Raw genomic sequence first — 27,460 nt, 5'->3', positions numbered from 1 at the left:
CCTTATTTATGGTAAGAGTTTATAGAGGAGACATGAAAAATTATAACTAGATTTTATAAAAAACAAAAATGTATCAGGCACGATTAGTTAATAAATAGAACATACTAAAGAATGGCCAGGATATTTGTGGATATGTGTTAATCAGATTTCCTTGGGAATTAGTAACTAGACTTTAGCCTTTGTAAAGAAACTGGCTTCAAATGGAGGGGAAAAGGTCTGAATCAGGAGCCTTCTGAGTCATCAAGTGGCATTTAAATTTCATTCAATAGAAAAGGGAAAGGTGAGCATAGACCTTGTTCAGTTAAAACTGCCAAAACAGCTTTAAGATGGCTAGCATGTAAAACATGAGGTAGTTTCCACCCAAAGACTCAGGTGAAGAACTATGTCTTCTTCCTGATCTCTCTGGGGCCCAATCTCTTAGTTCTAATTAAGTTTGATGGGGTAAAAATTGAGTTGACTTTCTATACCCTGGACTTCTGAGCTGATTTGGTGGAAGCATGCACCTGGAGGTTCTGTGATTTAGCACAGTATTATTCCCTCTGCACTGTAAACTCCATGATGTCAGCCGTCCTGTATACCTCATGCACCAATGAATCATCGGCCCTTAGCACAATGCCAGGTACGTCGCAGCATTTAATACTCGTTAACTGAACAAGTACACGGTTCAGCTGGGCAAGGAGCACCACGGGAGCTTTTCCTCCCCAGGCAGAGGTTACTGTTTCATGTTAGCTGTTTTCTGTGTCTGCCGTTCCTTCTGGACTCCACGGTTTACCATCCAGCAAGGCTTTTCGGAGTCGTCTCCAGAAGATGTGCCGTCCCAGGACACTGTCTTCCCACTCCAGGTAAGTGTTCCTGCTGAGAAGGCGATACAGCTCCACCTGCTGCTGCAGTAGGGACTTCTCCAACTTCTGCAGGACAATGAAGATGATGCCAGCACGACTGCTAAGAAACTGCCAGGTCTGGGCAATCTCATACTCAAAGATGCACCACCGACTCTGGATGAAGTGTTGGGACACCACGACAATAACCTTCCGACTTTTGTAGAAACCTTCCTGGATGATGTTGGCAGCTATGGCCACCCCAGGAATAAAGTCTCTGTAGTGAAGGCAGAGCTGAAAGGGGGGTACCCCCTCCTCCAAGTTCTTTACCAGTTCATTCCTCACCCAGTCTTCATCCTGGCTTGAGTAGATAACGAAGGCATCATAGGTGCTTTCGCCTCTGCTGTACTTTTTGCAGCCAGCAAGAAGCATCAGGTGGAAATAGAACTTATACACCAAAACTGCTACCAGAGAAACCATGAGTACAGTGAACACTGACACACTAATGATAGTCTTGCTCCCCTGACAGGTGGCATTCCTAAAACTCAACATGGGTATGCCCTGCATGTCTAAAGGTTTTGTACACACCATTTGTTCAATTTCCACCAAGAGCTGCCTGTGGTCCTTAACCCACTGCAGAAAATTCTCGTGTTCACAAACACAAGCAAAATCATTCTGAGTAAGATTTAAGGAAACTAGATTACTTGGAAAACGCTGTTGTTCTCGCTCCTTGGAAGCCACTATTCGGTTAAAACTGCAATCCAGAATTTGGAGGGAGAGGAGAGGTTCATAAGGGAGTGTATCCAATGACAAGAGGTTGTTATGACTCATATTTATCAACTGAAGTTTAGGAAGTGAGACAAATGCCACCTGGGACACCTGTTCCAGCTGACACCTAGAGAGGTCTAGGATGGTCAAGTTGGTCAGGTCTTTGAAAATATTTGGAAGGAAGTTGTTCTGAAAAGAATTGCCAGCCATTTTCAAGACTTGGAGGCTGACCAAGCCATCAAAGATGCCCTGGAAGACAACTTGGGTGTGAGTATAAGAAATATCAAGGTAACGGAGGTTTCTGAGGGATAGGAATACTGAAAAATCACTGGCCTGTTTCAAATTGGAATGCTGGAAATCTAGATATTCTAGTTCTTCTAAGCCCAAGAAGTTTGAACTCATGGTAATAATATCATTGAAGCTCAGATCTAAATGCTTCAGTCTGGTTGTCCCCAAGTGAGAGTGAGAACAGCAACGCTTGAAACTCATGCCATTTCTACTGAGATCTAGAAACTCAAGGCTTTCCAGCTTCATCTCAGTAAAGGTGCTCACACCTTTGTTGGCAGTGAGAACAAACTCCTTGAGAGAGTCCAGCTCCCACTTGGGGAATTCTTCAAAATCACATTTAACCATTTCCAACCGTTGCCATCTGAGATTTTTAGGAAGGTATCTTGGTCTGTTTAAAACCAGATGCACCAGAGAAATTGTAGAAACATTTACCAAACAATTAAATAAGTCAGTAGTATCCTTTGAGAAATGATCAAAGTATGCTATCCGGAATTTTTCAACTGTCAAATTGCACAGTCCCTCCAGAAGAGATTTGTTAAATCTTTCCAAGTTCCTTTCATTTTTAAATTCTCCCAGAACCAACTGATGGATCTTTAAACCAGCCAGTCCTTGAATACAAGTTTTCATTACATCTTCACTATTAAAATTACTTCTCAAAGTCAGTTCATGGAGTTTAATTTCTTTAAAGGCACCTGGTTGGATAAAGTATAAAGGGTTCAGGGACAAGTCTAAAGAAAGGTTGAGAAGAGGCATTTGATGTAGAACCTGCAAGTCTCCGTGATAAATATTTTGGATCTTGTTATTGGAAAGATCCAAGTACTCCAGGTTGGGCATGTTAGAAAAATATTCAGGTAACTTGAAGGAATGGATAAGATTGTGAGCCACATTAAGCTCCTTCAAGGTTTTGAGATGTCCAATGGGGAAGCCCTCTAGAGATTGTAGGTTTGTCTCCACGGCCACCAGCTTCTGTAAACTTGAGAGTCCAGAAAAGGCTCCTGGGAATAACCTCTGGATAGGGTTTCCTGTCAATATCAAGATGGAGAGGTGGTTTAGGCCCTGATATGCATCATCTTCAATTATCCGAATTTCACACCTACAGGGAAAAGAGATACAGATTATATTTCTGCTGAATTAAAACTCAAAAAGGAATAACCATACCAGTCTTCTAGCTCTTCGCACATATGAGACATGCATGTGCATTGACAAAGACATGAAGCAGGACAGATGATGACATGAACAAATAAGAAGCCCCATAGATTCAGTATTATCCTACCGGACACAATGACAAACTCTTTTTGTCACAAGAGGTACATATGCTAAGCAGAGGCAGGACATCCCCCAGAAGGAAATCAGTTAAAGATCAATAATTGGGGCACATTAAGACTGTATGGCTGATAGAGTATGTAACTGCCTTGGATTAACTTCAGCCATTTCCTGCCACATGTAATTGTGTTTATCCGTCAGATTGGTATAGATAATTAAGATAGCGGTTAGCTGTTAGGCATGATAAATGGTAAATGTCAATTTCAAAGATATAAAAAATTACACATAAGTGTCACAGGTTTGCACAAGCCTCAAGGTTTATGCAAAGCTCTCCATATATGATAGATATTTGTAAGTTGTAGTTATCATAGGTAAATGTTAGTTACAGGTGGTAGGAGTGAGTTCTATGGAAGAAAAGGAAAGTGTACTATGAAACCTCACATTAAAGGAATGGCCCTAGACAGGGGGGATCAAAGCAGGCTTCTCTGAGAGCACATAAGTTGAAATCTGAAGGATGAGTAGGAATTACCAAGAAAAGGAAGTGAGCTGAAGAGCAGATACAAAAGTCCTGAGGTAGGTGACAGCCATGATACCTGGAGGAACCGTGAGAAACCATGAGAAACTTATGTGTCTGGTGTACAGAGAGGGAAGTGGAGGGGTGTGAGATGAGGTTGTGGAGAAAGGAGGATACAAAGCAGAGGCTTTCAGACTGGAAAAGCATTTTGAATTTTGGCCCAAGAGAAATGGCAGCTTTGCTATATACAATATTCATGGAAGTGTCCTAGAGACAAGGTTTTTATCCAGCCAACATATGGCGAGCTAATGATAAACACTTGCTAGCACTGCGGGTGCATGCCAGTTAGCGTTTGCTAATGAGTTATTTGCTAGTCCAACCTGAATTACATTTACAGTTTCTCCACTTGTCGTATCCCCTCCATGAGGATCAGGGGTAATAAAAGCATTTTGGCCCAAGCTTTTATTAATTGGTAACTTGATAGAGGGTGGTGGGTGCCATAGGAAGAACACTGGAAAAGGGGACAAGGCATCTCAGTTCTGGTGTCTCTGTGGTCCTCTCATACCTCTATGGATCTCAGTTATCACCATTCTAAATAGCCTTGATTATTTCTCATGTTGCTGTCAGTTCTAGGATTTTATAAACCGTAATCTTATGTATTAGGCAAGACTGGAGGGGGTCTTGCTGTGTCTCTGTCTCATCAGAGGGAGCTCACACTTTTGAGGAGCAGAGCATTAAGATGAAGAGAATATTTAACTCAGAAGCAGGAGATGTGAATATGAGTCTCTGCTGCCAACAAGCTCCACAAAACGTAGAGTGTGAACATAGATAAATTACTGAAACTCTCTGAGTCTCAGTTTCTTCATCTAAAAAAGAAAATAAATGTATCAATAGGTTCCCATAGGAATAAAAGGTTGCCTAGGGGACTCGCTGAGTTACTATATGTAAACACTGTGAAGGACTATGAAAAGGCAAGGGATATCTATGGTACTATGTTTGTCCCTGTCCTAAGCCAGGATCTCCTCCTGGCTAACCAGAGGGAGAGCTGTCCTCTCTCTAGGCACATAGTTAAGGCCTCTGAGGGAAGTTCCTTGTGTAGGTGGTGAATCAAAGATGGATTATAAGGGACATTGTTTGATGAGAAACTACTTCTTGTTTTAAAAAGGGGGGGGTGATTTGTCTATTTTAATTATAGTTCTTGACAATTCTTACTCAGATAACTGAAATTTAGAATCTAATGAAGTGCTATAATAATATTTTTATCCTTATAAAGTCTACCTTATAAGGTTTTTAACATATATACATGTTAACATTCATTATCACATTTATCCCTATGGGGTAAGTTTCACCATTTCTGTTTCACAGATATGAAAACTGACACTCAGGGAGATGAAGTGACATGCCTCAGTCCACATAGCTGTAAATGGTAGAGGAGGACCCAGCTTGGGTCTTCTGACCCCCACAGAGCTCTGTGCTCTACCCTACTGACTATAAAATGCTCCATTCCCCCTTTGTTATATACTCTGTCAGTTTCCAAGTTAAAGTATAAGACATCAGATGCCCACTCTTCTTGCTACAGAAATATCCACTATAAAAAGGATTTTCATGCTATGATCTTAGAATTTATTAAACATTTCTATAATTAAAAGCCATATATAAAATTCTCCTGCATTTTCCACAAACTCTTATAGAGAATATGATCCATTATCTAGTACATTTTAAAATAAGGCCTTAATGATGATAATAGTTTTAGAATTCAATTCCCCCCAAAATAATAATACTTTCACCTGCCCTAATAAATGATATATTTCCCCGCATCAGAAAAGAAAATCATAGTCACTATTCTTTCTCACAGTAGATATTTTCTTTTGATCTTGTTATCTTTCTCCTTGGGTTACTTGTATCTTCCTATTTCCCTATCCTCTTTCCCACTTTCAATATTCTAGACATCCTTTGAATCCCACTCAGTTCATGAACTCTGTCTTCACTACCCACTGCAGAGAAGCACCCTCTTCTGAACAACACAATATGTTGCCTCTAGTTTGCACGTAGCTTATCACTTACTGATGTATATTACCATCCTTATCTCAGGTTCAAAATCAAAAATCAGAATCAAGTAACATTTATTGCATGCCTACTATGTGCCTAGCACCATGCTCAGGATTGTAACATGTTACTTCTTTCAGGTATGTATGCCCTCTTTAATAGCTGGAGTTGTATATATCAACATACTCTTGTTTCCTAGCAGTCTGTATAATATATAGCTAGTAGTCAGTAAGTATCTGCTGGTGAAAGAGTTTGAGTCAGTTTTCTCCCCTGACTTGAAAGAATATCAAAAGATAGAACTGTCCTTAAAAACTTTCTCATCCAGCTTCCCATTTCACAGATGAGGCAATGAGATCAGGAGAAGGGAGGTGGCTCACCCAAAGTCATACAAGTAAGATATCTGTTGAATGAATGAGTGAATAAAGATGAGACTCCTGACATAAGAATGAAGTGATAGAACAATAAGCATTTTACCTTGAGCAGTGAGTAAAAGCTATTCATTACCTGGATAAATCCAACACCTCCAGTTCTGGGAAGTTGGAGAAGCTATGGCTGCCTAAATGCCTCAGGGGGTTAAAGCTCAGGTCCAGTTTCTTGGTTGATGTGGGGATGTTGTTGGGGATTTTGTCGAGATTCAGCTCCATGCATTTGTAAGTAATGTTAGGAACCACCTGCAATGATCACATGTTAGATACAGTGTCTTAACGCATGCACCTCAACTGCCCTCTCCACTCCCCTTTCCTAGGCCAGAACCTTGGAGACCTCCAGTATAAGCACAGGAGCCATCCATCCAACCATCCATCATCCAATCATCCATCCATCCATCTGTCCATCCATCAACCCACCCATTCATTTATTTGTCCACTTACTTTATACTTATAAAATCTCTTACTCCAGATTTGGATGGGTGGAGCACCTACTATGTCCCCAGTTTTCTAACCTCTACTATCACAATGGCAGTATTTACAGAGAGGCAATGGAATCAAGTGGTGAAGAGCTGAGGCTCTGGATTCCAAAAGCCCTGGGTTTCACCCCAGTTCTTCCATGTGATTTGGGCTAAAGTGTTTTTCCACAAGTACCCCACAAATGTATACAGCCTTGGGGAAACTACCAGTTAAAGTGTCCATACTTCACAGTCATAGCTCAGTTTTTGCCAATGGCATTCTCTCTCTTGGCTCATTGACCTTTGAGCAGGTGATCTAGAAATGGGGAAAAAATCTTTAGGATGTATGGACTCCAATGATGAAACCAGTATTTAAGGTCAAGTGGTTTATGCTTCTTTTGTTCATGGTCTTGTTCCTATCATACTTTCCCAAATTCTTTGTAAGTCCTTATTCTCTAACCTCCCATTTAATTTCTGAATTCTCTGATTTCTTCAACAAAATTTCTTGCTTAAGCCAGCTAATTTTGGTTTTCTGTTTAAAACCAATAGAATCTGTTAAAAGGATTAAATGAAATGAGGCCTTTAAAGAGATTATCTTGAAGCCTATTACAGTGAAAATGATCAATAAATGTTAACATTTATTATTAGCAGTTATTATTAATCCCCTACCATATGTGGGCATATTTCTTATATGTTATATGCTTTATTTTAATCTTCAAATAAACCTTTTAAAGAAGAAGAATTCAGAGAGAAAAAGTAATATGCATAAAGTATCACAGGTCACATGTGCAGCTCTTCACTTCATTGGCATGTCTCCTGAAATGCTATCCCTTATAGGAGCCTCCCAGACCATACTGTGTAATAGCGGATGGTAACAGGCTTCCTTCCTTTACCCTCTTCCCTCTATCTCCACATGATGTATCACCATCTAATGTAAATTATCCATGTGATTGTTCCATGTGTGTTGTTCATCTTCCTCTCTAGATTGTAAGCTTTGGTATTCTTGCTCTCTGCTGTGTCTCCAGCACTCAGAATTGTGCCCAGCAAATGGTTAATGCCTAATATTTATTGAATACATGAATGAATAACTGATTGAAGATTTGCTTCAATCCAAATTGTAAGCATTTTCTCTAAGGGCTGTGGGCAGTGCTGAGACCCATGTGATATGGCTCCAGACTTCAGTGAGCTCACAATCTAGAGGAAGAGTTGAGGTGGGAACACGCCTCACACTGCTGAACAGGGCCATAAACCGGGCCTGGACAATAACTTCCTCTAGCTCATAAATGGTAGAGATCAATTCCAGATCCAGGGATTATAGGTGACTTCTGAGAAAGAGAGGATTTCAAGGTAAGTCTTGAAGGATGAGTAAGATTTGGACACGTGGAAAGAGGAAGAGGGAGAGAACAGTGTAAGAAAGAAGGGAAGGAACTAATTCAGAGCACCTGGCACGAAGTAGGAGAGGTGAAACCTAAGTAGGTGGGGAAGCCAGAGCCCTCTGACAATACGTTTAATCATCTAACATGTGTAAGTTGAGCACCTACTATGTGCTAGGCACTGGGTATAGCGTAAGCCTTGACAGTTGGCTTTTCTTATAAAGCAGGTGCCTGATTTAAGTTTGACTAGGGAGGCACCCACTTCAAAGAGGGCTATCTCCAAGAAACACAATGCCAGCCACATGACTAGATAAAGAGCCAGGCCACTTCCCCTCACTTAGCTTTCTTCCTGCCCCCCCTTCCCACCACCCCTTCCTAAATCCCTGCTCTCATACTTTATTTTTTTAAAGATTTTATTTATTTATTTGAGAGAGAGAATGAGAGAGAGAGAGAGCATGAGAGGGGAGAGGGTCAGAGGGAGAAGCAGACTCCCTGCTGAGCAGGGACCCTGATGTGGGACTCGATCCCGGGACTCCAGGATCATGACCTGAGCCAAAGGCAGTCGCTTAACCAACTGAGCCACCCAGGCGTCCCTCTCATATTTTAAATTCACCAATAAAGAGGGAGCCAGGGAAACCCTAGTCCCCCATCCTCAACCCCAATAATGACAGAACTCCACGTGCTTGAGCGCTATTTCTCTCTACCCTCAGCATTGCTTTGTGGCCCTACTTGTGTAATTTCCAGGTCTTCAAAGTAATAAACTTTCAGTTTTTCTAAGTGTCCTGATGGTTATTGCTGAAGGGTACCTTACAATCATAAAGAACCACAGGGGCTAGTCCAACCACAACATGGGTTATTGATAGGCTGAAACTAGTACAAAACACTGGGATATAGTGGTAAATAAAATCAGCAATGGTGTTGTTTGCTTATAGATCCCATTTCAAAGGGAAGGACAAACAATGTGCAAATACGCAAAAAAACATAATGATATGATATAAAAAAATAAAGCATCTAGAGATTAGAGGCCAATATGGGGAGTAGGGAGTTCTACATGATGTGATCAAGGAATACTTCCAGAAAGAGGTGACATTTAAGCAGAAATATAAATGAAATGAGGGATTAAGTCATGAAGAAATCTAAGACTGCACTGTCCAACATGGTAGCCCCTAGCCACACGTGGCTATTGAGCACAAGAGACTTAGTCTAAGCTGAGAGGCATGTAAACAGTAAAATACACACTAAATTGCAAACACTTAGTACCAAAGAAAGAATGTGAAGTATTTTATTAATAGTTTAGTACATATTACATTTTGAAATAATATTTTGAATATACTGGGTTAAGTAAAAATATTATTAAAGTTAAATTTACCAATTTTAATTTTCTCAATGTCGCCACTAGAAAATTTAAAGCTACATTTAACTGATGAATCATTGAACACTACATCTTAAACTAATGATGTACTATATGTTGGCTAATTGAATTTAAATAAAAAAAAACTTATAAAGACATTAGAATGGGAGTTCCTGGGTGGCTCAGTCGGTTAAGTGACTGACTTTTAATTTGGCTCAGGTCCTGATCTCAGGCTTGTGAAATCAAGCCCCCTGAGAGGTTCTGTGCTCAGCAAAGTCGGCTTGGGATTCTCTCCCTTTCCCTCTGCCCCTCCCCCTCCACTCACACACGCGCATGCTCTCTCTTTCTCTCTGGGAAAAAAAAAGATATTAGAATGGTTGGGAAATAAAATAACAATTATTAACTTCCAGTCATAAATAAATAAATAAATAGATAAATAAATTTAGTTAAAATTTAGTTAAATAAAAATTTGGCTAAATTTAGTTACATTTATTATTTAAATTAGATCATGTGACCCACATGGTATTGCCTTTAGGCAGCACTGATCTAGGAGCAAAACATTCTAGCTAGAAGAAATAGCCATTGCCAAGGCCCTGGGGTAAAAACCGTCCTAATAGCACTCAGAAGTTATTACAAGTTGTTAAGAGTGCAATTTGTTAGTACTGAGCCTCAGGCAAAACAACAACAAAGAGTGGAAAGGGGACTAGGAGGCAGGAGACCAGTCACTATCCAAGAGTCAAGGTGAGGGAACTGAGGACCTGTCCTAGGGTGACACTGAGGGGATGGGCAAGGTTGGACAGGTTTTGGAGACTGAGAATATGGGGTGTGGACAAAGGGAAGGTGTGATTTTATCCGGGGGTGACTGATTAGAAGATCCATTCCCATTAACCTAAGAGCAGGAGGGACACAGAGAAGAATGAGCAGGGCTCTGGGCAGGAAGTTGGAGGAAGGGAGGATTTTAAGATGAGAAATTCATCTTTATTGCATATTAAAGTACATTATTTCCACAATGCCCTCAATCTCAGGACTCTGGCTGATTACGCTCTTCTTGAGTTTCTGACCCTGCCACACACTAAATCCCAAGACATTCCCTCAGTTGTTGGGTTCTACGATGGACTTCCCAAGCACTTGTGAAGTCCACGTAGGGGAAAACAAAAGAGATCCATCGTGAATGAGATTATACAAAAGTCGGTTGGTGTTTCACAAAGGAAGGAAGCATTGCATTAGCTATCATTTTACATGATTCTCTCTTTCTGCCTTCTCTCTTTGTCTCTTTCTCTCTGTCTTTTTCTTTATTTCTCTCTATCTACTTTTCTTTTCCAATCTCATTTCTTTTCATCCTTTGGAGCTAAGGCTAGATCTACAAGTCTGAAATCCACTTAGAAAGTTCTCCCTATTAAGAGACAAAAAAACAAAACAAAACAAAACACCTTCCTGAGATGGAAAGGGGCAAAGTGCGTGCCTGAAGCTGAGAGGACAGTCCACCAGCAGAAAGGAATGACAGGAAGCAGACCTCTTACAACTCTCTATTGAAGTAGGTATTATTATAAGGCTACTATGGATGTAAAAACTAGATTCAGAGAGGTTTAATATCTTCTTCAAGGTCACGTAGCCCAGAAGTCAAAGAACAGTGATTTTAAGCAGATCTATCTGACCTAAAGCCCCTATTAGCACTTAAAGTCCTAAATGCACCATGAGCCCATGGGCTGCCTGTTGGTGCTATGTAACCACGAACTGTTTGGTCCGTGTGGCTTCTCAAGTCCTTAAGGTAACTTTACTCCTTGTTGCAAATGAAACTAGCCAACTAGGAGGGAGCCACAGTGGGAAGTTCTAGACAGAGAGCAGCTTTTCAGAAGCAAAGCAGATCTCCCAGGAGATGAACTGACCCAGAACCACATACCTGCACACAAGGCTCCCAGCTCTCGGGTCTCAGGCAGGAGAGGAAGGCCATGGCTGGGATCAGCATCCCAGCCAGGCGGGTAGGAGACATCATTCTGGCATTTTCTGTGCCCAGAAGTGGCTCTGTGAAACATGACACGCTGTATCCGCCTGCAGGGGTGGCCGCTGGGGCACTGCAGCCTTCTCTCTCGCCCCTGCTGGGTGCCCCAGGACAATTACTATATTCAGAGCAATGCTGCTGTGTTAAGGGGCAAGAGGAAGTGAGAGTGGCAACCTTAGCATTCTGGGCTTTTGTTTCTCTAATATTTATATCCCCAGTCACAGGAGAGGAAGTTAGAAGAAGAAGAACAAAACGTCTGCGGATCAGTGGTCCAAGTAACAGCAAGAGGAAGCTGGCCTTGATCCCGGAAAGTCATCTGACCTCCGGGTTAGTGAACTTGGGAAAACAGTCAGACCGGTCGAACAGCCTGTGCAACAATCCAGGATGGTGGCTTTCAGATTTCGTTTTAGAGTGGAAACTCGCCCTGTGTATCAGTTTCCTAGGGCCACCATGAAAAATTACCGCAGGCTGGGTGGCTTCAAGGACAGACCTTTATTTGCTTATGAAGTTCTAGAGGCTGGAAGTCTGAGATCAGGGTGTCAGCGGCTTTTGATTGGTTCTCAGGCTCTCTCCTTGGCTTGCAGGTGGCTGTCTTCACTTTGTCTTCCCTCCATGTGTATCTGTGCCCTAATTTCCCCTTCTTAGAAGGACTCCAGCCATTTTGGATTAGGGCCTACCTGTATGACCTCATTTTACCTGAATTACCTTTTTAAAGGTCCAGTCCCCAAACATGGTCATGTTCTGAGGTACTGGAGGACTTCAATAGGGATTTTGAGGGGAGTATAAGTCAGCCCATAGTAATGTCCACTCTTGTGAAATCTTGTAAAGAAACTCCTGTTTGTGAAACTGAAAACACAGCTCTAGTGAACCACTGGTTGAAAAGCACAGGAATATTGGGAAGAGATTGGAATGAAGAATCAGCATATACTGAAATTCAAATTGAGCCTGGGTAACTTATGGCCCCATGGCCCCTACTGATCCTTACTTTCTAGTCTGCAAAATGGGACAATGGTTTTAATCACAACAGAAACTCACATATATGAAATTCATAAAAATCAAGCCATGTGATAGTAGTCAAATGAGGCAAGCCATTAAGGTTTAGTTTTCTAGTCTTTGAAATGGAGACAATCACATTTGTCTTACCTGATCAACTTCAGTTAATTTACATAAAATGCCTAGCCTAGTGCATGCTTTGTCAGTGTATTCCATAAATTGGTAGCTATTGTGATCATTAAGCATATGAATAAAATGGGGATAATAATAAATACCTCCAAGTATTGCTATGGGATTAAATAAGCCAGTATTTCTGAAGTTTTAGAGCAGTATCTGGGATGTAGCAAGTGCAAGGCAAGTTTCTGTTAAATAAAAGCATAGGTAAAATTGGGGATATTCCTGGCATTGTGTCCTAGATAGTTCTACCAAGATGTCCTGCAGGTATCTCAGACTCAACATACCTCAAATCAAGCTGTGAGGTAGCATGTCATAGGGGACTGAGCACAAACTCTTGCAGTCTTCTTCAGCACAGCTGTAAAATTAAGCTAAAAATAGTTCTATCAAAACTTTGCTTTGAGGATTGAGATGATATAAAGGTCATAGTAGGTGTTCAATAAAGTCTAGTTCTCTGGAAAGTTAACAGCATTTCACTTCTACATTGTCATTCCAGATGGAAATCTCTTTGATTTCCTCATTTTTCTCATTAACTAAATATTAACTGTATTTTCTTATTTTCTGTATTTTTGTTGTTCTGGCATCTGGCCTTGCTGACTAGTATCACCGCCCCTCCCAGGGCCAGCCAATTCTTAGAGACAGCAAGTGATTTGCCCTGGTGTTCACTTTTCATGTGCCAATGAACCAATTCAAAACTCATACTCTAGGAGGCAATATTCTTCAGCCCTAATCGTCACAGGGCCAGGTACCAGATACCTAGAGAAAGCTCCTGTACCCCATAGCCTCCTGAAATTATTCAAATTAGCCAATTCTAAGCCTGCTTACCCTGCTTTTCCTTCCTTTCCCACAGAAACTATAGCAAAGGCTCTTGCCCATGCCTTCTGCTTGCTCCTTCGGCTTCCTGACCAATGCTGGTGCTTCCCCATGTGGCCCTGCATGGGGTGGTGTGCAGCCACCCTCTTGGGAACTATAACAAACCTTATTTTCAATGGCAATCATCTCTTGATCCGTTGGTCTCACCGCACCTGAACAATAAAACCTATATTTAAAAAAACATTCTACCATTTCCTAGAGAGTTGATCTCTAAAATAATTCCAAAATGTCAGTCTTCATTTCTATTAGCATTAGCACTGAATATATCCCTTTGCCTAGATTAGTGGAATACACTATTAACGGGTCTCTCAGGGACCAGGCTCATTTCTTCCAATGTCTTAACTCTTCTAATCCACCCCTTATCCTGAAATCAAAGCAATCCTTCTAAAATGCAAATAAAATTACCTCATGTTAATAATATTCTAATGCTCTGTATTGCCTAGACCTCATGCCTCATGCCTGTACCCCCCACTACACACACACACACACACACACATACACACACACTCCACCTTCTAAGAAACAAACACGTGTGCTAATCTCACACCAGACATAAGGAGACCCCATTACTAGAACACAACACTTAAGTGAATAGAGTAATATGTGTGTAATATTGCAAATCCCCTTTCTTCCCATCGCTAAAGAGAAAACCCCATGATGGTCAAGATGAGGAGTAAGAGGAAGGGTTCATGACATTCTCCCAGACTGTGTTTCATGAGATGTTAATACACATGTTTTATAGAAGGCTTCCTGAAAAATGTTCCTAGCTATGATTGGGGAATTAATGATAGTGCCTTGTAAAGATGCTTTTTTCCCGCCATGGGATTAACACACTATGATCTACTGACCTTAGTCAAAGAGATCTCAGTTCCTTGTGCCCCTGCCAGTAGACAGGCAGTGTCTAATTACAAAAGAGAAACTCCTGGGCCCATAATTTCTACTAGAATCCAGTAATAATTATACCCTGGCCACAGTGGTAGAGACTCAGCTGGCCAGCTGGGGAGCAACTTGCATTTCTACTTCAGGTGGAGCAAGGTCAACTCAGCACCCATAATCATTCAATCAGTTGAGGAACTTATATCTTCATCAGAGTTTTGGAAGAAGTGTTTAATATTATTTGGCAGGCACTGCATATTTCATAAGAAAGAAAAAGCAAAACTGACCTGTGTTAGGTTAGGCTAATTTCTGTATCAACCTTCAGTGACTCAAAAAAATAAAAGTTGATTTCTGGCTCAGGCAATGCTCATTGAGAATATTCCTGATTGGAGGTATTCCAAGAATGGTTCAGGGATCCAGGATCCTTTTATTTCATTATGGTACCATGTTCAATATGCAGCCTCTAAGTTTTCTGTGGAACATGAAAAGAACATAGGAAGACACACAGATGGTTAGATGCCTCTGCTCAGAAGTGACCTGCATTATCTTGGCTTTCACTCCATCGGCCAGAACTAGTCCCAAGACCACACCCAGTGGGGACTCTATCTCCTAAGCTTCAAGCCTCCTACTCTGCACCCAGAACTCATATGCACGCACACACATGCACACACACAGTCACTGGTGGGTACCTCTCCACAGCACCAATTCTATGTTGTGGAAAGGAAATGCAAATCATCCTTGATCAGAGAATTATCTGGGCCACAACCTTAGTATCCTGTAATATTCATTTATGGTAATTAAAATAAAATAATAAGAGTGAACAATCACAACATACCCTGGCTCAGAGAAAAAAGGCCCAATTAGTTTGACATATCTAAGAACCAAATTTGATTCTATTCAGTGGTTCCAAGTTTCACATTTTTTCACATGTTAATGCCTCTTAAATCAGAACGTGTCTCATAATTGACAATATACTACAATCATAATTCGTTTTATTCTTTCTTAGTGGCCAAGAAAGTAATGGTACATCTTACAATCAGTAGTATCTTACATTCAATGAAGAATAGTTTGTCACTAAGAGGACAAACAACAACAACAAAACACAAGTTAAAAAAGGAAACAAACAGTTAAAAAGAGAATAAAGAGATTTATTTTTTAAGGACTCCTTACAACATATCCTAGGCTAATGTGTATGCTGCATCTACAAAGGGACACAGAACACTCCACATTTCCTTTTTGGACCCACAGACTCTTTTATCTTCAGATACCCACTACCAGTCCTGTATCCTTTAGCATGCCCTGGACCAACATTCCTGTGATCTAAAGCATACACAAAAAAGCGCTGCTTTTAAGCAGAAGCTCCAGGGGACCCAATTGCTGTCTCTGGGGCTGGGTCCTGACATTAAGTACTACCCTGTAAGTCTCAATATTTTCTCCCAAATACCTCAAGTACCAAGGGTACGTGAGGGTACTCCCCAGGAGCTATCAAGGTAAACTGTGTAAGAGGTGCCTATTCCTCCCCAGCCTGAAATGTTTATGACCTTTCCTGTGTTATTTAAAAAAAAATACTTTGAATTTCCCCTCTCTGTATTGTCTGTCTCTACTAGTAGAATATAAACTCCATGAAGGTAGAGGCTTTAATTGGATGTTCACATATGTTGTGCCTGAGTAGATACTCAGTAAGTAGCCGGTGAATGAATCAATGAACGATGTATCTGAATTTGTTTTTAATATGTAGCTGGAATTTTAGAGTACTCCTCACCTATCCATACTGAATACTGTGACTCTTATATTCAGTGATTATTCTGGGCCTTTTCTAATGCTTTTCTACCTCCTAATATCCCCTGGGGATACATGTATCCCAGGTGAAGCAACACAGAGGTACATAGATTTCGTAGCAAGTGGGTTGGGATGAAAATACTTGTTGTAGTAAACACCATGCCTTCTCCTGGGGTAGAAAAACCCTTTGTCTCTTTTACTTATGAACCTGAAGCAGAGGTTGGTTCATTATAGCCAAAATACTGTCCCCTCTTTATTCTATCTCACTACTCACCAAATTTCCCAGTTCATTCAGACTCTAGAAAAGCATTGTTGTAATGTAGAGAGGGCTATATTTTAAAACATTTAATTACATGATTTACTTTCTGGCATCATCCTTTCTTGGTGTGAGACTTATCTTTAACATCGTGAGTTTCCTTAACTGTATAATGGAAATAACACTGTGGCCTAATTAATAGTATTACTTGAGTTAAGTGAGGAGGTACCTATAAACATTACCATTTTGTAACATAACATAATAAAATTTAAAAAAAATTACCGTTTCACACAAATGTTGACTATCATTCATTTATTCATTCATTAATTCACTCAGCAAATATGAGTTGAATGCTTAAACTCTACCAGGCACTGTTCTAGGCACAAAGGACACAGCCATGAACAAAACACCTGCTCTCATGGAACTCAAGTTCTAACAAGGAGAGAGCCAATAGCAATTATAAATTACACATTACGTTAGATGATGTTAATGTATGTGGGTGAAAAATTGTAAAAGGGGGGGATGAAGAATGGTAAGTGGGGCTGAAGGTTTTGTTTGTTTTTGTTTTTGTTTTTGTTTTTTAAGTAGGCTCCATGCCCAACATGGGGCTTAAACTCATGAGGAGTTAAACCCAGTACTGAAGTACTGAAGTCTGAGTCTGAAAAAGTAACATTTTGAGCAAATTCTTGAAGGATTTGCTAACTATGCAGATATTTGAGATAATATTCCAGTTAGAATAGTGGTTTTCAACAGGCATAGTTTTGCCCCTAGGGGTCGTTTGGCAGTTAATGCCCCTGGGGACATTTTTGGTTGTTAGGACTTGGGAGCGGGGAGTGTTGCTTCTGGCATCCAGTAAGTAAAGTTCAGGGGTGCTGCTAAGCATCCCCCAATGCACAGGATTGCCCCTAATCTAAAATATCAATAGTGCCAAGGTTAAAAAACCCTGAGTTAGAGGGATAAGCTAGTGCAAAGGTCTAAACATGGGAAATTGTCAGAACTGACAAGGAAGCCAGTGTAGAGAGATGGTTATCCAGGTCACTTAGGGCATTGTAGACCACTGTGAAGATTTTGTGTCTTCTTGATACCTGCCCAAGCTTCCCCAAGGAAGGCACTGTCACATTGTCCTCAAGCTCCCCCAGCAATCATCAGTTATGCTCAGGAGGGATGAATTGTCTCCCTCTCTCACTATACTTTCAGCTCCTTGTGGACAGCAGCCAAACCTGGCCCATGTCCACACCGCATGCCTAGCACAGTGCTAATACCCAGTTCAATACTTTGTTAGTCACATCAATGATTACACTAATAACTTTGTATGATAATAATAATTGATTTGATTTTTATTTCATATGCAAGCTAATAAGGTCCAAGAGAGGACAAATTGTAAATACTCAGAGCTGTAGCTCCACTGCCTCATCAGTACCAGGTACATAATAGGTGTTCAATAAAAATTGATTGACTAAAAGAATGAGTAGATTATACACAGTCAGCCCATCCCTTAATGCTGGTCAGATTTTTCCTCATCTTAGCAACTTTTTTTGCAAAAGAGGAAGGAGAAATTGAAAAAGGATGCCTGCACCTGGGCACCTCCGTTGGCTAAGTGGCTGACTCTTGATTTTGGCTCAGGTCATGATCTCAGGGTCATGAGATGAGCCCTGCATTGGCCTCCACACTCAGCGGAGAGTCTCTGCTTGAGATTCTCTCTCTCCATCTCCCTCTGCCCCTACACCCCACTCAAATACATAAATAAATCTTTTTTTCTTTTTTTTAAAGGGGTATCTGCCCTTTTTCTAGAAGACAGCTTATGATAACATATTTTGAGCTGCTATCTGATGCAATCCTGTGCTAGACTTGTAGGTCCAATTATAACACAGCATTGTGGACAGCACATGCTTATGTAACCCAGGACACATATCCTTGAAAGAAAAAAGGTAAGGATATGAGTAAATAAATATTATTTTTCAACTGCCTGGTTGATTCCACAACTAGCTTTCTTCTCCTTCAGTCCCCACACTAGAGGAATCCATGTACCTAGAGATGATCAGGTAGAAAAATGATGGGAAAATATGCAGACTGGGAAAATACACATAAAGCACTGAAAAGCACCTAGTGAATGCCCTCCTTGAAGTTCAAGAAAAATAATTCAATCCATACAGAGTCTAAAGTGTGGTACAGAATTCAGAGCAACATTCCTAGGGGGGATTAACTTATCTCATGGACACTCCACAGATCCCCAGTTTTATTCCTGGTCTTTGTGAGAGCTGTACTTAAGAGCTATCCCTTTCACTGCAGACAGCATCATCCCCAAACCCTGCTCCTTACGTGATCTCTGCCACCCCTGCAGACCCTTGATCCTCCTCTTCTTCCCAAATCCAGACATTCTGTTAGCTACAGACTTCAATATGACTTGTTAGTTTTCCTCTACTTTGCATGGAGTCATTGATGGGCAGGAAGGGAAATCTATAGATCTTAAGAGATCACAAGAGACCCTTGTGAAATGACCAACAAAGGAGGGAAATATTAAAATAAAAATAAACCAAAAGGATGGATACTTACATGATGAAGATGAAACTCTTTCCACCCAATTATTTTATATTTTATGCTTATATAAGTACTTCTCTCCTTTCCTGCTTTGAGTCAAAATAGGAAAAGAAAAAAAAAAGAAAAAAAAAGTATTCTTCATGCCTTGGTCTTAGAAGGTTGAGGCTTCAGGGAGCAGGAGGATGCAGAGAGAAGAGAAAATAAAAGGTTTGATGTGACATTGTGGGAAGGGATTGTGTTTGGAGTAACTAAAAAATATGTTTAGAATACTAAACATAACTATGTTTCTATTTTGACTCTGCCCTTTTGATCTATGCCAAAGGGACCATACTTTTTTCATCTTCAGCTCCTTTAGAGCTCAGCACAGGGAACTGCTCAGAGTAAATAGCCATTGACTGTCTCCTGAATGGCTCAATAAAGGAATAATCTCAATGACTTGGCATGAAATAATAACTGAAATTCATGGGCTGTGCATTCCATTGGGAGGCTTTGCTTCTAATACTTCATCACTCCCAGCTGTGTGACTTCACCCAAGTCACTTAAATTCAATAAGTCTTAGTTTCCTTCTCTGTACAATGGTTCTCATAAGGGGAAAAAAAATGTGATAATGTAGGCTAAGACCATGGCAACTTTAAGATGTATTATTTTGATTTATGTTAATACTTGATGGAAATTTCTCATTGCTTGAGGAAGAGTAATATACTCATTACACCTTTCTGAAAACAGACAGCTCATTCTGGCTTGATTTCTTAATATCTTTCATCTTTGAGTTAGTTTCCCATCACTTGAGAAGATACAAAGTGAATGGCTGATGGAGCTCCTATTACCTTTGTATTTTGGGGTTTGATTCCCACAGTCTGTTTCCTTCAAGAAAGAAGCATATATCACCATAACCAGGGATACTAGAATTGAATGTGAAAAGGAGGTAGTGACTCAGCTATGTGGGGAGAAAAGTTGTCTTCCAACGCTTCCAGCTTAGCTCAAGGCTGACCTCCACATGCTGAAGTTTCCCTCTCCGGGATCCCTTACTCCTAGCCCCACATACTCACACATAACTGGTCAAAGTGACTTCATTTTGCTCTGAATTTCTTTAGAAATACTGCCCTGGCCCTTATGTGTACTTATCTGTATAGAAAGGCATTTTATCATAGTTCATATCCCCCAAACCAGGAACTTCCCCAGGACAGGAAGCTTGCTTTGCCCATGTGTGTATTCTGCATAGCACTTTACCCTGTAGAAAAGAAAATGAACTAATGGAAAGAAGGAGGAAAAGAAAGAAGGAAGGAAGAGAAAGGAGGGAAGGAGGGAGGGGGAAGGAAGGAAGGAAAGGAGAGAGAAAGGAAAATAAATGAATAGACTTGATAGCAGAATACATTTTTAAAAGTAAAAATTGAAAAATTATTGTAAACGTAATTCCCCCAAACAAAGTCACCACAGTGAAGCACAATGTGAAGCTCAAAAATCATGCCATTGAAAGGGAAAAGACCCTCATGCTCTAAGAACTGAAGTGAATGCTCTCTGCATTTCCTTCTAGTACAGTGATCTGGGACTCCTTGGTGAGGGTTGCATGATGAAGCCCACAGGCCCAGCTGCCTTGGGGCCTCTCAACAGCATTTGCTTTATTTCAACCAACCACAAGCCTCTGCTTCTGCCTCTGTCCCAGTCCAGCTGGAAAATACATGCTAGAGAATTGGCCATTCTAAAATCTTTCTTCTGCTCATGGTAGGTGATTTCCAGAGAGGTCCCTCATTCCTGTCCAACTCCTTCACCTTTAAATGTGCTGAAAAGTGAGTTTGAAATTAGACTCAGGGCCATATGGCAAACCTTGGGGGCAGCAAATTGTTGCAGGTTGCTCAGTGCTGACCTACAGCATCTTTAAACTCACCTATCTCTTTTTACACAGAAGGCTGTAATAGGGTCACAGTTCTGTATTTTGAATTGTTCTGTCCTTCATGTGGGAAAATGAGACACAATACAGCATCCATGTTAAAGTTTTGAATTGTTCTGTCCTTCATGTGGGAAAATGAGACACAATACAGCATCCATGTTAAAGTTTTGTTTTAGTTTTCTTGGTCATAGTAGGGGTAGAGTGCAGAGAAATATCTATACACCTACTTGGATCAATAGGAAGTATCATCTTAGGGGCAGAGATTCAGTCTATGAACTTGAACTATGGTCTATCCAATAGATATGTGAGTTTAAGTCAACCTAACTAGTCCCACCTGCAGATTTAGGTCATGCCAACAGAAACTGCAGATAGGGTCAAATCAGTCCCGTGGAAACAGGGAGCATACAGCTAAACAGTTAATACAGTGAAATGACAGGTAGAGAGGAGTTCTGGGGTCAAAGCAGGGGAGCTAATTTTTTTAAGAAGAGGAAAGACCTGAAAATAAGGGGATGCAGAGGAAAAGTGGACAGTCAACTGCAAGGAATCAAAGAGAAAGAATAAGCACACACAGGGAAGTAAATAATTCAGGATCTAGCTCTGAAAATGCTGGGCCACAGCATGTCTTCCTCATTTCACTTCACTACCAATACCATCATTATTGCAAGGACAAAGAACACTGTCCTAATTGAGTCAAGTTCCAGAAAGCTTGACTGGACCAACTGGCAGTGGTTTGGCCATGCCCCACCATTTGTCTCTTTTATGGAGTCAAGTTTCCAGGAAAGGAAGCTCTTGTTTCCCTGAGTAATAACATATTTTTCTTTGTGAAAACTAAAACTTAGTTACACAAATGTACTTTTTCATACAATTAAATCTGGAAGAGACGGAACGCAAATCCAGGTTTCTTTCTTAATTCAAGCTGTATAATTATACTATATTTATACACTAAACCAATAAACAAGTAGACAATGGGGAAACCCTTTAACATAGAAGAGGGGAGAACCACCACAGAACACCCTGAGGAAGAAAGACAAACAAGGAGACAAGGCAAACAAGAAGGGTTTTAAAACTTTGAAATAAAACAGGGGTGCTTGGATGGCGTAGTCGGTTAAGCATCCAACTCTTGTTTTTGGTTCAGGTGGTGATCTTGGCATTGTGATCTCTGCATTTGAGATCAAGCCCCATGATGAGCCTTATGCTCAGCATGGAGTCTGCGTAAGATTCTTTCTCTCCCTCTCCCTCGGCCCTTCCCTCTGTGCAAGCTCTCTCTCTCTCCCTCCCCGCCCCTCAAATAAATAAATAAATATTTTTAAAAATTTTGAAATAAAACAAACCAATGTGATTCTTATCATCATCACCACTGCCATCATTAATTGAGATCCAGTTCATGTCTCAGGGGGCAGCTTTAATAATATATCACTGAACCATCACTGGGGCCCTGAACAGCTTGTTGTTGTTGTTTTTTTAATAGATTTTGTTTTTTGTGTTTTGTTTTGTTTTGTTTTTAAGTAATCTCTACACCCAGTGTGGGACTTGAACTCATAAACCCGAGACCAAGAGTCGCATGCTTCACCAAATGAGCCAGCCACTGGCTCCAACAGCTTGGGTTTTGATTTGTATTTCCCTGATGACTAATGATGTCAGGGATCTTCTCAAGTGCTTATTGGTCATTTATATATCTTATTTGGAGAAATATTATTCAAGTTTTTTGTCCATGTTTTAATGAGGTTGTGTCTTTCTTTTTGAGATTTAAGTGTTCCATATATATTCTGGATACTAGTCTCTTATCAGATACAAACGATTTGCAAATATTTTCTCTCATTTTATGGGTTGTATTCACTTTCTTGATAGTGTCCTTTGAAGCACAGATCTTTCAAGTTTTGAACTCTAAATTATGTATTGTTTCTTTTATGTTCATGCCTTTGATGTCATATCTAAGAATCCATTGCCAAATCTGGAGGTCATGAGGATTTATCACTGTTTTCTTATAAGAATTTTATAGTTTTAGCTCTTTCATTTAAATCTCTGATCCATCTTAGAAAGTTAATTTTTGTAAATGGTGTGAGGTAAAGATTCATTCTTTTGCATGTGGTTTTCCAGTTTTTTCACCACCATTTGCTGAAAAGACTAATCTTTTCCCATTGGATTGTCCTGGTATCCATGTTGAAAATCAGTTGTCTACAGACACACAGGCTTATCCCTGAACTTTTAATTCTATTACCATACTAATCTACATGTCTACCTTTATGCCAACTCCACATTGTCTTGATTACAGTTGCTTCATAGTATGTTTTGAAATCAAGAAATGTCAATCCTCCAACTTCGTTGTTCTTTTTCAGATTGTTTTGGTTCCCCTGGGTCTCTTGAAATGCCATGCAAATTTTAGGATCAGCTCCTCATTTTCTACAAAGAAGTGAGCTGGGATACCGATAAGGATTGCTTTGAGTCTGTAGATCAATTTGGGGACTATTGTCATTTTATCATTTTCAAGTCTTCCAATCCATCTAACAATCTAGCGATTGTTTCATTTCAGTTATTATACTTTTCAACTCTAGAATTTCCATTTGGTTCATTTTTATTATTTTCAGGCCTGCACTTCAATCTGTATTTCCATTGCACTTACCAATATCTTTCCAATTACCATTCATCACAACTTACACTATTTTTGAGAGTGCTCTTGAACTTGAAATTCTCTACGTTGTTTTGGGAAGAGATTAGGAACTGTCCATGTTAAGGCCTGCTTTCTCCCCTAGGCAAAATCTCTGAGCCAGGGCTCTAAAGCTGGGGTTTGGGACAATGCCATGCTTCTATCTGAGTGGCACCTCTTCTTTAGGAGCTAAGTGCTTAGTGGCGGGGGTGACAGGTCTTCTCGGCCTGCCTCTCCCAGCAGGGAAGAGACTGAGACAAGACAAATTGGCCTCTGGGTACTTTTAATGATATGTGCCCAAGGTAGAGAGACCCTCCATCCAATATATGGGGGTGCTGGGGAGAAGAAGGAAGCAGTCACTGCTTGGCTGCACACACACAGTCTCAGCAAAGGTACCTGGGAGCAAGATGAGAAATGCTGACCCACTGCTGCGCCTGGGACGATAACCCCTTGTCCAGGGCCAGGGGAGATGGATTCCTGTGTTCCTGATAGCATAAACTGAGACAAGGTCATGAGATGGAGCCCAGCGCTGGGCTCCACACTGAGACTTACAAACTGAGACAAGACAAATTGGCCTCTGGGTACTTTTAGTGATATGTTCCTAAGGTAGAGAGACACTCCATCCAATATATGGGGATGCTGAGGAGAAGAAGGAAGCAGTCAGTGCTTGACTGCACACACATAGTCTCAGCAAAGGTACCTGGGAGCAAGATGAGAAATGCTCACCCCCTGCTGTCCCTGGGAAGATAACCCCTTGTCCAGGGCCAAGGGAGATGGATTCCTGTGTTCCTGAGAGCATAAGTCCAAAGTCCAGCTTCTGTCTTACTGGGAGTGGGGAGTGAATGAATTTTCATTGAAATACTATAGATTCTCACTGTTCTACTGAGTTTTAGATTTTCTTGAAATTGTTCTTCATTTGCTAGATGCCCTTCGAACCATTTCCAGAGACTTTGAATGTTTTTTTTATATTTAAAAAAAATTATTTTACCGGTTTCTATGGGGAGTCTGTCTATGAAGCTTCTCACACTGTTATGCCAGAATTGGAACTCAAAAGGAGGTGATATATTTTAAAGATTTATTTATTTATTTATTTATTTATTGGGGGGGGAGGGGGAGGCAGAGGAGAGGGAGAAAGAGAATCCTAAGCAGACTCCCTGATGAGTGTGGAGCCCAGCGCTGGGCTCCATCTCATGACCCTGAGATCATGACCTGAGCCAAAATCAAGAGTCAGATGCTCAACCAGCCAGGCACCCCAAAAGTAGGTGATTTTTATACCAAATTTAACATCCTAAAAATAAGGCCAATAATCATAGCACAAGCAATAGGCAAGAAGAACAATGAAAAGGAGGTAAGTGGGGCAAAAGAACAGAAGGAGGAAGAGCAATGAGAAAAGCACATAATGGAGGGGAAAATGACAGCAAGAAGATCGAAAAGACAGTGCAAAACAACCATGCTTGACCCAAGTTAGGTCAGAATGAACTCGAGTGTGGAACAGCTGACATGATGTTGATATCCCTCACTCTGGCCCTTCATCACATACTGACCTACCTTCCAGCATCACCCACCTATTTCACGTGTGCATGTGATCTTGAGCTCCTACCAAACACTATATTTTCTCCTTCTCTGTCTTAACATGTATAAATCCTCCCTAACTTTGAAGGACCAGCTCAAATTCCACCTCCTCCAGAAAGCATTCCCTTATTTACCCAGAGCTACCTTGATGTCCGTTCTCTCCATTCTCTGGTTTTTCCAAATAATTTACCTGTATCTATTTTGTGAGGTTATCATTTTGACCTCCCCTCTAGAGCTACTTGGTTCTTGCTTATTCCCAAATCTAGTCCTCTAGGATATCCTCAGAGATCCTTCCAAAATATTTCTCTTTTCTTATGCAACCAGGGTAAATGTACAGTCAATACAGATACATCATTTTTTTTAATTTTTTATGGAGGAGTATTGGTGCAGTGATATCCTCATAGTCTTCAAACCATCAAATGAATGTATAATATTAGATCAATGGAGTAAATGAATGTCAGAAATAATGAACTGTTCATTTTATCAGATTGGAAAACTAAGCAAAGCAATTCAGTAACCTTGTGGAGAATGAAGTAAAGACAGAACAGGGAAACCTGGATTCTATTCTTCATGGCTCTGTCACTAAACTTGCTATGTGATCTTGAGCAAACCACCTACATCTCTACTTCAATTAGTTCAACCATAAAGGAAGGAGGCATATTAAGTTTTTCTCCTGCACAGAGTTTCTGGTATGCTATGCAAAGAGACCTATGATAAAACAAAATTGAAAGAATAACAAATGCCCAGGTAATTTTAAATTTAAGAGCAAGAAGATTTTTGTAATTAAATGAAAAAACAAAGAAAAAGTGATTGTAGCAATAAGATGTTCCAACTCCATTTCAGCTTCAAAAGGACACTTTCCTTCTCCTCCCTCAATTATACAATCAACTTGAACAAAGATCCCATAACATAGAAATGTTTATTTTTAACCAAGAGAGTACACTGGACATAACATCACAGTTTGGAAAATCTTATCTCTCCAGAGTTTTCAGCCTAGATAATTGGATCAGCCTCATCTCACAAATGCTGCTAGGTCCCAAGTCTATAGAGAAATCTGGTTTAAAATGGCCACTCAGAGCTGTGCAGGATCTTAACATCTCAATTAAATAGTCAACATAAGAACAAGAAGAGAAGAAAATGGAAGGTGAACTGGGTAATTCTGGCAGGAAGGGAATTTGGCTCCTTTGATGCATAAAACATAATCTTCATTTAAGCACACATTGTCAAATATTATCAGCTCTAAATACAAACATATAAAACTACAATAACAAATAATTCAACAGGAGGTATCCAATTTCTCCATGGAGGATTTCAATTTCAGTATATATACTAGGGAAATTGAGGCACATTGGACTTCTCCTAGCTCTCAGAGTGAATCACACCTGGGTTTGCAATAGGGAATCCTCCAAATTAGGCCAGACTTTGCAACAACAATTTGCCAGCAGCTATCTCGGCCAAATGCCAATAAGATATCAGAATCCCACTGACATCAAGGAGAGAAGATATCTTCTAAGGATGTGCCAAGGATATGGATTCATAATGTCAAAAACCTGACCTTCAGAAAACATTTTCATCTAGAGTTTCTGTTCTGCTCAGAGGTCATGTGGTATTACCTATTGAAGGAAGAAGATACTTCCAAAGAAAAGGAAAGAAAGTTGTAATCTTGCCCCAAAAATAATACTTCCCCAACAGTTTAAAAAAACATTTCTTACACCTTAGGTAAGTGGTAATGTTCACATTTGGAAATGATAAATATTAAGGACTGGAAAACAATTCATATAACAGACTTATTCCACTTGAATGAAAGCCAAGTGGCAGAATGGAAATGGATCACATTTTGGAGCAGGCAGATTTGAATTTGAATCTCTGCTTCACAATTTACCAACTGTGTAACTTTGGGCCTCTACTCTATCTTCATCTATTAAAATGAGGATAAATATACTTTACTTATGAGACTGTCAGAAGGATGACATGAAAAACTTCTAGCACAATGCCTGACACGTAGTGGGTGTTCTAGACATATAAGATACCATTGTTTTCATTTTTCTTTTCTTCAAATTACAACTTAGTGTTGTCTGTGCCCTTCATTTTCATCTGAGTATTAATGGTGGAGCTAGAGCAAATAAGATGTTGACCCATAACTAAGACTGTCTAGTCCACCCCACTGTACACTCTTTAGCATACCCTTCAGCTTGGATGTATACTTGGCCAGTGGTATTAGGGTTGGAGGAAAGGGCACTGGACCTAGTGTTAGGAGACTTGAATGTTTCCCTAATTCATTTGCGGTATGACCTTGAATACCACTTGGGCTTTCAGAGACTTAATTATCCTATCTGTAAACAAGAACTCATCATACAAACTCTGCCCTCCACTATCTGATTTTTTAAAAGTCTTCACTAACCTGAATCTGCTCCCCAAATTACCCAGTTACCCTACATGAAATTCCCAACACTTCACTCAAGTCCGCAAAGCATTTTACAATTTAGAAATGCTTTTACATTCATTGACTCAGAATAAGTTCCACCAACCAATTCATCTGCCCAGTACTATGATATGAGAGACAA

At 40.3% G+C, this 27,460-nt stretch overlaps 1 protein-coding gene across 1 annotated transcript; it reads right to left on the bottom strand.

Annotated features, from left to right (window-relative positions):
* Positions 1-615: 615 nt before the first annotated feature.
* Positions 616-11,497, bottom strand: TLR4 (toll like receptor 4). Its single transcript, XM_028107664.2, has 3 exons — positions 11,205-11,497; positions 6,202-6,368; positions 616-2,967 (listed from the first exon to the last, which is right to left on the bottom strand). Exons 1-3 carry the CDS (start codon positions 11,295-11,297, stop codon positions 726-728), a joined length of 2,502 nt encoding a protein of 833 aa, XP_027963465.2. The 5' UTR covers positions 11,298-11,497; the 3' UTR covers positions 616-725.
* Between the last annotated feature and the right edge of the window lie 15,963 nt (positions 11,498-27,460).

This window comes from Eumetopias jubatus, unplaced genomic scaffold (assembly GCF_037043125.1).
Source record: "Eumetopias jubatus isolate StellerSeaLion01/CBP00866 unplaced genomic scaffold, mEumJub1_p1.0 scaffold_15, whole genome shotgun sequence".
Lineage (NCBI taxonomy): Eukaryota > Metazoa > Chordata > Mammalia > Carnivora > Otariidae > Eumetopias > Eumetopias jubatus.
The sequence above is the reverse complement of the archived record's forward strand: the minus strand, read 5'-3'. Positions and strand labels throughout refer to the sequence as shown.